The sequence below is a fragment of the Ranitomeya imitator genome, chromosome 3 (genome assembly GCF_032444005.1).
Source record: "Ranitomeya imitator isolate aRanImi1 chromosome 3, aRanImi1.pri, whole genome shotgun sequence".
NCBI lineage: Eukaryota > Metazoa > Chordata > Amphibia > Anura > Dendrobatidae > Ranitomeya > Ranitomeya imitator.
In genome coordinates this window covers 697,631,800-697,645,557 of record NC_091284.1, presented here as the reverse complement: position 1 = coordinate 697,645,557, position 13,758 = coordinate 697,631,800, and the positions used below count along the sequence as shown (strand labels likewise).

The following is a 13,758-nucleotide window of genomic DNA, read 5'->3' as shown; positions in this document are numbered from 1 at the left end:
TATACATGGATGCTTGCAGAGATGTATATGGAGATATAGTTATAGTCCAATGGATTCAAGGAAAACACCGATGCCAAGAAGAAGGTGAGGGGGCGATGACTGGGGTGTCAGATAACCTTGTAAGAGAATATTAGCTGAGGTATGGAATTACGTGCATGTAACCTCATCTATGCCATAAAAATGTCATATAAAGGCGATTGGGCCAGAAATGGCAAGGTTAAGGAATGAAAGTAAGTCACTAAAGTGATATAAAGATATATGTAAGTGCATGGCATGGCGGCCAAGCGGCCTATGAGGCAAAAAAAAAAAATCACAAGGGATATCTACAAGGGCCTATGTCTGCGGGCAAACATGAGTAAATGGTACATTACCACTGAGGGCCAGGTCTCCAAGTGTGGTGCACTCACCGACGTGCGTTTAGGAATTGATCCTTCATCACTTTTTACTCATGTCTGCCCGCAGACATTGCTCATGTTAGAATGCACACCTCTGCCCTTGTAGATATCCTTTGTGATTTTTATGCCTCATAGGCCACTTGGCCGCCATGCTCTACATACATACATATAGATCGCTCTCTTTAAATTACTTTAGTGACTTACGTTGGTTCCTTATCTTTGCCATTTCTTACATTCCTGGCACAATCACCTTTATATTACATATTTTTATGGCATAGATGAGGTTAGGCTACTTTCACACTGGCGTTTTTTTGAATACGTCGCAATGCGTCGTTTAGGGGAAAAAACGCATCCTGCAAAGTTGTTTGCAGGATGCGTTTTTGCCCTATAGAGTAACATTACCGACGCATTGCGACGTATTGACACACGTCGCAACCGTCGTGCGCAATGCGACGGGCCGAATCCGACGCTAGTGTGAAAGTAGCCTTACATGCACGTAATTCCATACCTCAGCTAATATTCTCTTACAAGGTTATTTGACAACCCAGTCACCATCGCCCTTCTTTACTTCATAATAGTGAATAAACTGGACTATAACTATAGCTCAATATACAAGTGCTTCTCACTACGTTAGAATATCAAAAAGTTAATTTATAAGTGAAACTCATTATATAGTCATTACAAACAGAGTGATCTATTTCAAGTGTTTATTTCTGCTAATGTTGATAATTATGGCTAACAGCCAATGAAAACCCCAAAGTCATTATCTCAGTAAATTAGAATAATTAACAAAAACACCTGCAAAGGCTTCCTAAGTGTTTAAAAAGGTCCCCTCTGTTTCAGTAGGCTCCACAATCATGGGGAAGACTGCTGACTTGACAGATGTCCAGAAGGCAGTCGTTAACACACTCCACAAGGAGGGTAAGCCACAAGAGGTCAATGCTAAAGAAGCAGGATGTTCACAGAGTGCTGTATCCAAGCATATTAATGGAAAGTTGAGTGGTAGGAAAAAGCAATTTTTGATGATATTCTAATTTAGTGAGAAGCACTTGTACATCTCTGCAAGCACACATTTATACTCCCACGTTGATGGTCCGGGCTATTCCATTCTAATCATTCTTGCAATTACATTTTCATGTATGTTAATTAGTGTGGTTCCCGCTTCTGTTGTAATAGTGTGAAGGAGAAAATGTCTAATGAAATCAATTATTAAACCTTATATAAGTCAGTTCAGATATGGTGCAGCAAGATGGAGTCTGTTTCCTGATCAGCAGCACACTGGAAGAAACTTTTGGAATGTGAAGACGTTGCTGGGTATTGGACAATCAACTGAATACCATATATGGAAGTGAAGTTGAAAATGAAGTTGGAATGAACCAATCAGAGTGACACTAGCTGTACAGAAGTTGTGCGACCTCCCCCATTTCCTGTTTCTAGTATCATCGTTTGTTCAGAATAAAGCAGTTGTGAGTAAGCTATCGCTGAGAGAGGCTGTGTGTATCGTCTCTGTGAATCTGATGCATTCTTGGCCTCTAAGCTAGCACTCAGCTTATATTTGGTCAGGTACAAGCAATCATATTGATCTCCCTTTAAGAGATCACCCTCATATTTTTGGCGCCCAACGTGGGGCTCACTGAGGATGTACACTCCCCAGACATTGACACCCGGAATGGATCGAGGAAGAACGTCCAGAGTGGTTAGACTAGGAGACTGATCACCTCCATAAAAACACGGTAAGTCTGCTGATTCCTTTATGAATCTGTAGTACTTGCCTGTGTTTCTCGAACCATTCTGTGTGCTCTGTACTCGTGTTTGCCGACTGTCTGTGCCGCCCTGACACGGTGGGTGTGGGATATGTACACCTGGTGGCCCTAAAAGAACCCACGGCTACTGGCTGTGAGGAACACAAACCGTGATTGACTGCTTGTAGCCTGCTGCATGTCTTGTCTCATACCAGCACTGTGCTGGGCTACTGAGTCTTCTGCCTGTGTGTAGCAGGCAGGGAGAGGAGGTTGTCTATGATACGGTGAGCGCAAAGTTGCTCCTAGAGTCTCGGGTGCGGAGCATGGCGTGATAGAATCACAAGTGGTCGAACCACGTAGTGCAAAAAACGGTTGAAACCTCTTTGAACCCTAGCATTGTGCACAAGGTCTGAGATAGAAATCCCAGTTACAGAGGACGGTCAGTTTTTGTGTTTGTCCGTCCGTCTGGTTATGTGTGTCTGAGAGTGTTGTCCCTCTTCCAGAATTAGCTGTCCTGTCTGTGACCGCATGTGAGATACGGCGAGATTAGTATTGGTGCTGGGGTGAGCGCAAATTCTGTGTGGTACCAGGTAACTCGGTGCAGTCCGAGGGGAGACACGGCGTCCACCAGACATGTCTCATTCTCTGTGCGGTTCATAGATTTGGGCTGGGACTTCTGGTGACTGGATAATAACTCTGTCTTTTTGTTTGTCTAAAGCCAGCAGAAAGTGGAGAAGTTTTTGCAGTTCCGTAAGAGAGGAGGGAATGTGATGATGGCAGATAAGACTGCTGTAGGATAGTGTTTGCCAGAGGGGGGAAGAAGTATATACAGAATATGAGGTGATTAATGAAAATATGTGTATTCCCCGAGAAAGGCAGATTACAGTAGTTAGTATAGCAGGGAGTTATTAAAGGAAAGAAAGGAAGTTGGAAGATGAGGAATTGCTGCAAGTAACTTTAGCATGGTGCAGAACAACAGAAAATCTACAGCCTATGTCCAGGCCTTGCAGAAAAAGACAATGTGGTGTATAAACATGTGTTCTCATCCATTCCAGATCCTAATGAAAGTGCAGACGTGCATCAGCTGAATCCAGGTGATTGGTGGTCATATGCAGACACGTGAGAAGTCTAGATCCACAGTTTGAGTGGCCATACCAAGATCCCCTGACAACGCCTACCTCAGTGACACTAAGGGAGACCAGCATGGATTCATGCCTAACATTACAAAAAAAAAAAAAAAAAGGTGGACTAACCACCCGAGTAATACATATCCTTGCCATCATCTACCTAATGTTGTTATGTATAGGAAATGGGTAACAGGTAGCTGTAACTAAAGAAAAGGGAATTATTACTTTCTGGTACAATTCCTCGAGTACAGTGGTGGCTACATATGGGCTTGATGCCTGTGACATAATACAGGGAAGTGGGTGTGAGGAGCCAGGAGAGTTACGACTCTCGGCAAAGACAGAACAGTTTGTATTCTTTATTTGTGGTAATTGGGAAAGAAGAAATAAAAACTGTGGTTCTTGGACATCTGTAGGATGGGATACAAGTGATAAAGAGTGGGGATATAAACAGACCCCTGCCTTCAAACAAAAGAGTAGTAAAGGGAAGTCCTTGCTTACGCGGATGACGCTACTCAAGTCCGACTCTAGTGAGCAATGTAGGACAAAATGTCATCCTTTGATGCTCAGTATTGAGGATCCATCACTCAATGATGTAGGAGAGTATACTTTGGGTGCATATTATAGTCAGGGGGGAAAGACCGCAACAGGCAATTTCCAACTTAAAGATATGTTGGAGTCTCAGGAATGGGCAAATGCGCAGGGTGAAAGTGACAAATCTGGAATACCATGGATTCCACTTCAACATGTTTGTGTTTTTAAGGGCATGACTGCAATCCAGAACCCCACTTATGAGGATACACTTGCTATAGAGACTGGGTATACAGATGTTAACGCCTGGGTTGAGTGGATGAGGTACACTGCACAACAGCAAAATAGAACCAATTGTTAAGTGTGTGCTGCACACACACATCCCTATTTGGGATCTGTTCCCCTATTAATCCCTGAATTGGAGGAAGAGTGTGTCCTTGCCCTCTTTACCAACACCTCCACTAATTATACAGTGTGGGAGATGGAGGGATAAATATCCTGTGTTGGATAAAACTCTGTCTTTTGGTTGAAGTATTACTATTTATCCTGGGAATTACACCTGTATGCAAATACAAGGAGAAGACCGTTTCTTGAGGAATTTTAGTAAGGGTTTTTGCGATAATTACTCCTTAGCAACCCCTGAGAAGTTAACACAGCAGGTCTCCTCAGTAGCGGACATATTCTGGATATGTGGGGATATGAAGATAAGGTCTAAGTTAGAGGGTAATTGGACGGGACAGTGTACTTTGGCCAAGGCCATCATGCCTTTTCATCTTATCCCTGAAGGTTCACCTTTGACTAATCAGAAACAGCCCCAACGTATGAAAAGGGAAATTGCCCCCAAAGAAAGCTTTGACCCTCATGTGTATATTCATGCTATAAGGGTACCTGTTGTGAATTCAGCTTTTGGGCTCCCTCCGGTGGTTGTAGAGGGTAATGCAGTTGTGCCTGGACTGCAGGAGTGGACAGGTGTATCTACTAATTGCAAAACTGACTGGGGTATATAACTTTGCTGGATCCTTTAGTCAGTGCCAGTTGTCCATTGTTCTGGAAGGATTCACTTCCCTGCTGGTCTCTCCAGTTTGCTGTGCTTTTCTACAAAGATAAGTACTGGCTTTGTTTTTGCTGTCCACCTGCTGTGGACCTATAGCTCTGTGCATATTCATGTTTTTGTCTTGTCCAGCTTAGTCTGTGAAGGATTTTTTGCAGCCTAGCTATTTCTCTGGAGATGCAGATATACCCCCCATGTCTTTAGTCAGATGTGGTGATCCGTATTTTCTGCGGTGGATATTTTCTAGTGTTTTTAATACTGACCGCATAGTACTCTGTTCTATTCTTTCTTTTTAGCTAGTATGGCCTCCTATGCTAAAATCTGATTTCATATCTGCGTATGTTATTTCCCTCTCCTCTCACAGTCAATATTTGTGGGGGGCTATCTATCCTTTGGGGATTTTCTCTGAGGCAAGATAGGTTTCCTGTTTCAGTCTTTAGGGGTAGTTAGATCTTAGGCTGTGCCGAGGGGTCTAAGGAGTGTTAGGTACCCCCCACGGCTACTTCTAGTTGCGCTGCTAGGTTCAGGGTTTGCGGTCAGTACAGGGACCACCTTCTCCAGAGTCCGTCTCATGCTGCTCCTAGGCCACCAGATCATAACAGGTACCAAGGGGGGTCCCTGATGAGTTTAAAGCAAGAGACCAGGTTAAAGCAGGATTTGAGTCTATAATCCCTATTGTAACTGTCAATAAAAACGTAAATTGGATTAACTACATATATTATAACCAACAAAGATTCATAAATTAAACTAAGGATGCATAAAAGGGGATAGCTGAACAATTGGAAGCTACATCCACTATGGCTTTCCAAAACCGGATGGCTTTGGATATGTTAATAGCAGAGAAAGGAGGGGTATGTAAAATGATTGGAGAAACTTGTTGTACCTTTATTCCCGATAACACAGGTCCGAATGGAAAGGTTACCTTAGCTATAAAAAAGCTTGAATCCTTATCTGAGGAACTTAAGAAAATTCAGGAATTGGTGATCTTTAGGATACTTAGTTTGGGTGGATGACAGGATGGCAGACATGGTTGGCACAGATTGGTACAATTATTATGGTATAGTGCTAATCCTTATTTTGATATCTGTGGTTTCATGTTGTATATTTCCTTGTGTTAAACAGATGGTTACCAAGAGCGTGGACAGCCTAACCCCTACGCTGGCTTTCCAAGAAGATGGTGATGGCCATGATTCTACTATAAAACCCCTGAAGACCAATTTGATTTATTAAACAGGGATAAATATATATCTTCTACATGAATAAAGATTGCATCAAGGGGGGTAGAAGCTTAACACTGCCGTTTAATGGACAGCTCAGATGTCATGATCCATGTACTGTGTTTTCTCCTTATCTTTTTGTGTTTGTCACTGTCCCCTGTGTGTATTATCTGCAGTGGTGAGGCTAGCGTCCCATGCCAGCCAGTGCACTAGTCAGGGCAGAGTTAGGTATCAGTGAGGGATGAGGTTCCTGGCGGCAGTGGGGGGGGGGGGGGGGGGGGAGGACCCACTTAGGGCGTTAGGGCAGTGCAGGGACAGGTTCAGATTAAATTCAGGTGGTGACCATACCCCATTTCCCTATCGATAAGGCCTTCCTTTCCCCATTTCCCATCCCTTTTTGTGTGTTGTGAATTCATTGACCGACCACCTATTGGATCATGTTACATTGTAACATCAGGTTAATAATTGATTTAGGGGGGACTGTGAAGGAGAAAATGTCTAATGAAATCAATTATTAAACCTTATATAAGTCAGTTCAGATATGGTGTAGCAATATGGAGTCTGTTTCCTGATCAGCAGCACACTGGAAGAAACTTTTGGAATGTGAAGACGTCGCTGGGTATTGGACAATCAACTGAACACCATATATGGAAGTGAAGTTGAAAATGAAGTTGGAATGAACCAATCAGAGTGACACTAGCTGTACAGAAGTTGTGCGACCTCTCCCATTTCCTGTTTCTAGTATCATCCTTTGTTCAGAATAAAGCAGTTGTAAGTAAGCTATCGCTGAGAGAGGCTGTGTGTATCGTCTCTGTGAATCTGATGCATTCTTGGCCTCTAAGCTAGCACTCAGCTTATATTTGGTCAGGTACAAGCAATCATATTGATCTACCTTTAAGAGATCACCCTCACAATAGGTTGTTGCCAATTATTTAATACAGATTCTTCTAACTTTTAATCATGTGTTATTCTCCATCACGATCTCATGTTCAGTGTTTTTCATCCCTTTGGGCTTTTGAATCTGTGTGAATGGTCTGCCATTCTTATCCTTGCATATTTACAGTTAGGTCCATATATATTTGGACAGAGACAACATTATTCTAATTTTAGTTATAGACATTACCACAATGAATTTTAAACAAAACAATTCAGATGCAGTTGAAGTTCAGACTTTCAGCTTTCATTTGAGGGTATCCACATTAAAATTGGATGAAGGGCTTAGGAGTTTCAGCTCCTTAACATGTACCACCCTGTTTTTAAAGGGACCAAAAGTAATTGGACAGATTCAATAATTTTAAATTAAATGTTCATTTTTAGTACTTGGGTTGAAAACCCTTTGTTGGCAATGACTGCCTGAAGTCTTGAACTCATGGACATCACCAGACGCTGTGTTTCATCCTTTTTGAAGCTCTGCCAGGCCTTCACTGCGGTGGTTTTCAGTTGCTGTTTGTTTGTGGGCCTTTCTGTCTGAAGTTTAGTCTTTTACAAGTGAAATGCATGCTCAATTAGGTTGAGATCAGGTGACTGACTTGGACATTCAAGAATATTCCACTTCTTTGCTTTAATAAACTCCTGGGTTGCTTTGGCTTTATGTTTTGGGTCATTGTCCATCTGTAGTATGAAATGACGACCAATCAGATTGGCTGCATTTGGCTGGATCTGAGCACACAGTATGGCTCTGAATACCTCAGAATTCATTCGGCTGCTTCTGTCCTGTGTCACATCATCAATAAACACTAGTGACCCAGTGCCACTGGCAGCCATGCATGCCCAAGCCATCACACTGCCTCCGCGGTGTTTTACAGATGATGTGGTATGCTTTCGATCATGAGCTGTACCACGCCTTTGCCATACTTTTCTCTTTCCATCATTCTGGTAGAGGTTGATGTTGGTTTCATCTGTCCAAAGAATGTTCTTCCAGAACGGTGCTGGCTTTTTTAGATTTTTTTTATTCGTGATGCTTATGAGTGGCTTGCACCGTGCAGTGAACCCTCTGTATTTACTTTCATGCAGTCTTCTGTTTATGGTAGATTTGGATATTGATACGCCGACCTCCTGGAGAGTGTTGTTCACTTGGTTGGCTGTGGTGAAGGGGTTTCTCTTCACCATGGAGATTATTCTGCGATCATCCACCACTGTTGTCTTCTGTGGGCGCCCAGGTCTTTTTGCATTGATGAGTTCACCAGAGCTTTCTTTCTTTCTCAGGATGTAGATTTTGCCACTCCTAATATTGCAGCAATTTCTCGGATGGGTTTTTTCTGTTTTCGCAGCTTAAGGATGGCTTGTTTCACCTGCATGGAGAGCTCCTTTGACCACATGTTTACTTCACAGCAAAACCTTCCAAATGCAAGCACCACACCTCAAATCAACTCCAGGCCTTTTATCTGCTTAATTGAGAATGACATAACGAAGGGATTGCCCACACCTGTCCATGAAATAGCCTTGGAGTCAATTGTCCAATTACTTTTGGTCCCTTTAAAAACAGGGTGGCACATGTTAAGGAGCTGAAACTCCTAAACCCTTCATCCAATTTTAATGTGGATACCCTCAAATGAAAGCTGAAAGTCTGAACTTCAACTGCATCTGAATTGTTTTGTTTAAAATTCATTGTGGTAATGTCTATAACCAAAATTAGAAAAATGTTGTCTCTGTCCAAATATATATGGACCTAACTGTATGTCACCTCTTTTTTTATACTATATCAGCATATATACCTTTTGACATATATAAATTGCTTGGTCCAGTTTTTTGTTTATCTAACTTTACAGTACCAGCAAAGTGAATTAGTTTTCTGAAATCACATGCTGCTTATTTTTTTCTTGCGGATTTCAACCATCAGAGCATTTTTTCAAATATGCAGCGTGGCAATTCTTTCAGCAATTTTCACCCATTCAAATGAATGGGAAAAAATACAAGTAAAAATTAATTTAAAAAAAACAAAACACAAAAATGTGTTGTTTTTTTCTGCCAAAACACTTTTTTGGTGCAGGAAAATTTTCTGGAAATACTCAACGTGTGAACATACACGCTGTAGCTTGAGATCAGAATAAGATATAGTCATGCAACATATTTACAAAGTTACTGATTTTGTAGGTTGCTTCTACATGTGAACTGTATTTATAGGTGGCTATATTTCAAAACTGCAGATGTCAAATAGTTAAACAGATACATGCCCTTATCCCCATATAAAAGCCCCTAAAGTACCCATTAGATAGGCAGAAATGATGCACAAACCATGGACTGAATGCTGTCAGTACTCACCTGCAAATTGTATTGGCAGAGAACAGGTAATTCCCATTATTAAGCTCTAGAGCTGGCAGCATGGCTTGTGACAAGAAAGGCACAACTTTTTCTATAAAAAAAATATATATTTTAAAAAAGTTTGTATTTTATACCGTAAATACATAATATATCTAGAAATACATAGATATACATGTTGCATTGAAAAGATTAAAGTTGTTAATTAGATGCACAGAAGGTCATACGTAATTATCCTATTCATAAAAAAAAATATTTGAAAGTTTTTCTAAACCACCAATCTCCTCTCCCCACCTTGTATAGCTCCTGCTCCTCACTCCCCCTACCTTGCACCTCTCCTGCTCCTCTACCCCCCTACCTTGCACGGCTCCTGCTCCTCCCTCCCCACCTTGCACGGCTCCTGCTCCTCCCTCCCCACCTTGCACGGCTCTTGCTCCTCTCTCCCCACCTTGCTAGGCTCCTGCTCCTCTCTCCCCACCTTGCACGGCTCCTGCTCCTCCCTCCCCACCTTGCTAGGCTCCTGCTCCTCCCTCCCCACCTTGCTAGGCTCCTGCTCCTCTCTCCCCACCTTGCACGGCTCCTGCTCCTCCCTCCCCACCTTGCTAGGCTCCTGCTCCTCCCTCCCCACCTTGCACGGCTCCTGCTCCTCCCTCCCCACCTTGCACGGCTCCTGCTCCTCCCTCCCCACCTTGCACGGCTCCTGCTCCTCTCTCCCCACCTTGCACGGCTCCTGCCTCCCCACCTTGTACGGCTCCTGCCTCCCCACCTTGTACATCTCATGCTCCACTCCACCTCACCTTGTACTGCTCCTGCTCCTCTCTCCCCACCTTGTACGGCTCCTGCTCCTCTCTCCTCACCTTGTACGGATCCTGCTCCTCTCTCCCCACCTTGTACAGCTCCTCTCTCCCCACCTTGTACTGCTCCTGCTCCTCTCTCCCCACCTTGTACTGCTCCTGCTCCTCTCTCCCCACCTTGTACTGCTCCTGCTCCTCTCTCCCCACCTTGTACTGCTCCTGCTCCTCTCTCCCCACCTTGTACTGCTCCTGCTCCTCTCTCCCCACCTTGTACAGCTTCTGCTCCTCTCTCCCCACCTTGCACGGCTCCTGCTCCTCTCTCCCCACCTTGTACAGCTCCTGCTCCTCTCTCCCCACCTTGTACATCTCATGCTCCACTCCACCCCACCTTGTACAGCTCCTGCTCCTCTCTCCCCACCTTGTACAGCTCCTGCTCCACTCCACCTTGTAGAGCTCCTGACCTGCTTGGCACCTCTTGAGATTATAATGTGGATGCACTCACTACATTCATATATTTATCATCCCACATGTGGTAATGTAAACCACTTAGATCAATTGTTTACCAATGCAGTCAAGAAGCATAGAGGACGTAGGAAAGCATCAATGAAATTCAATGGAATTTATCTCCAGATTTGACTGCTCACAATCTACACTTTTAAACATATAATACCGGTCAAACGTTTGGATACACCTATTCGTATTGGAATGCGCACATTGTAGATTCAGAGTGAAGAAAACAAAACCATGAGGGGACACATATAGAAAAAAGGAGTACACAAAGATGTGCGAAACAAAACAGAATATGTATTCTATCATACATTCCTCAAAATTCCACCCTTTTACTCTGATGAGAACTTTACAACCCCTTAGCTTCTCTAAAGCAGCTTAATGGAATGGCTCTCAAAGTGTCTTGAAGTTCTCAGATGTGCTAAACATTTCATAGCTACTTGCCTTCACCCTGCAATCAAACTCAACCAAAATCATCTCCCAGGGTTGAGATGGAGGTCTTATTCACTTAGCCTTTACATAGACTGCAGGTGTGTAATTGGTCATTGTCCTGTTGCAACACAAATGATGGTCCAACAAAAGCCATCTGCTCACCTTTCCTGCATCTCACAAAGACATTGTGGTTGGTACCAAAAATCTAAATTTTTTACTCATCGTAACGCAGTACAGGTTTCACTGATCTAATATCCAGTCCTTGAGTTTCTTGGCCCAACAAGTCTAGTTTGTGGTCTTCAGAGGTGGCTTCTTAGCAGCAATTCGATCATAAAGGCTTCTCACAGTCTCCTCTGAACAGATGATGTTGAGATGTGTTTGCTACATTATTTATGAGGGCTGCTATCTGGGGTGCTGTCAATTTGCATTTTCTGAGACTGGTAACTCTAATGAACTTATCCTTTGCAGCGTAATTCTTTGTTTTCCTCTCTCGAGGTTGTCCTCTTTATAGCCATTTTCATTATAGTGATTGATGGTTTACAAGACGGCACTTGGATAACTTAAAGATTGTAGAAAATTTTCAGATTGGCTGTCATGTTTTAAAGTACCGTAATAATGGACTTGCCGGATCTCGCTCTCTTATGAATGGCCTGAGACTTGCTCGCTCACTAGAGCACATGGCGTGACTATTTCTCAAGTGCGACTCACCTGATGCCTACGCTCTTTATCTCGTGTATGACTTGCCTGAAGCCTGATCTGTCATGCATGAAGCTCACCTGGGCCTGCGCTTGGTTTCTCTCGTGCTGCTCACAAGGGCATGCGCTTGCTTTTTCTCTTGCGCTAATCACCTGAGTCTTGCTCAAGTTCTCATGCTACGCGCCTGGGGCTCCTGCTCGCCTCCACTCATACGTGTTGCTTGCTTGGAGCTTCCGCTCGTCTGGGGCTTCTACTCAAGCAATGTTCAAATGGTGCTGCTTCTCGCATACACTGCTTGCCTGGGGCTGCAGCTGCTGCTTTCACACACATGCTGCTCACCTGTGGTTCCCATTCATTGCTGCTTCTCCTCATGCGCTGCTCTCCTGGGGGCTTACGCTCACCTCTTCTCGCATGCTGCTCTCTTGGGGCTTGTGTTTGCTTTTCCTCTCACATACACTGCTTGCCTGCGGCTTGTGCTCATTTCTACTGTCCCGTGCAGTTGCACTTGCTTCTACTCCCTCACACGCGTTGCTCGCCTGGGACTTGCTTCTTCTCTGGCATGTGCTGCTCACCTGGGACTTGCTTCTCTCTCGCTGCGTTGCTCACCTTGGGTTTGCTTCTCTCTCGCTGCGCTGCTCACCTGGGGCTTGCGAGTGCACTGCTTGCAAGGGCTTGTTCCCTTCCACACGCTGCTTGCTAATGGCTTACGCTTAGTTTCTCTTACCTGCTGCTTGCCTTGGGCTTACGCTCGCTTTCTATGGGACTGTAACTTACTTGAAAACTGTGCATGTTGCTCGCCTGGGGGTTGTACTTGTTTTCTCACTTACACTCGCTTTCTCTGGGCACTGTGATCGCTTTCTTACTTTCTTCTTTCATGCGCGGTGCTTACTTGCTCTGGGGATTACGCTTGCTTTTTGGCCTTGAGCTTGCTTTCTCTCTCACGCTCTGCTCACTTTCTCTTGTGTTATCATTCAGTTGGGAATTATGCTCTCTTTCTTGCTTGAGTTTGCATTCTTTTGGGCTTGTGCTTGTTTTCCCTCGCGCATGCTGCTTTCCTGGGGCTTGCGTTTGTTTCCTTTGTGTGAGCTGCTCGCATGCGGCGTGCACTCGCGGCTTCCACTTTCACATGCGCTGCTCGCTTGAGGCTTGCTTCTTTCTCGTGCATGTGACTTGCCTGCAGCTTCTGCTCACTTTCTCTCGTTTGTGTACTGCTTGCCCAGGGGCTTGAACGCATTGCTTCTCTATTGTGCTCACTTTTTCTCTTGCACTGGTTGCCTGGAGCTTGCACTCGTTTCTTCTCACGAGCACTGATCGCCTGGTGCTTACGCTCACTTCTTCTCACAAGCACTGCTTGCCTTGGTCTACCACTCGCTTCTTATCGAGCGCTACTTGCCTGGGGTTTCCACTTGCTGCTGCTCGCCTGAGTCTTCCACTCGCTGATTATTCTTCTTCTTCCTGAGGGCGCAGCATGCTTGGGGCTTCCGCTCACTTCTCCCACGGGTGCTGCTCACCTGGGGTTTCTGCTCTGGTCACCTGGGCCTTCCACTTGCTTCTTCGCTCGTGCACTGCTAGCAGGGCCGGCTCCAGGTTTTTGAGGGCCCCGGGCAAAAGAATCTCAGTGGGCCCCCCTTTAACACATACCACGATTCATGATCGCATATAACACAGCCATGTAGTATATAACACAGCCCACGTAGTATATAGCACAGCCATGTAGCATATAGCACAGCCATGTAGTATATAGCACAGCCATGTAGTATATAGAACAGCCATGTAGTATACAGCCAGGGCCGGCTCCAGGTTTTTGAGGGCCCCCGGGTGAAAGAGTCTCAGTGGGCCCCCCCTTTAACACATACGATTCATGATCGCATATAACACAGCCCACGTAGTATATAGCACAGCCATGTAGCATATAAACACAGCCGTGTAGTATATAGCACAGCCGTGTAGTATATAGAACAGCCGTGTAGTATACAGCACAGCCCCCCTCCCCCCAAGAATGGCCCCATAG

The 13,758-nt window shown here is 44.5% G+C and overlaps 1 protein-coding gene across 2 annotated transcripts in view; it reads right to left on the bottom strand.

The window, feature by feature from the left end:
• The window catches only part of MARS1 (methionyl-tRNA synthetase 1), a 72,786-nt gene that overhangs the window by 57,042 nt on the left and 1,986 nt on the right, over positions 1-13,758 (bottom strand). For both annotated transcript variants that reach the window (XM_069758559.1, XM_069758560.1), the window contains exon 2: positions 9,322-9,412. In XM_069758559.1, coding sequence (XP_069614660.1) covers positions 9,322-9,412 — 91 coding nt within the window. The remainder of the gene's footprint in view (positions 1-9,321; positions 9,413-13,758) is intronic.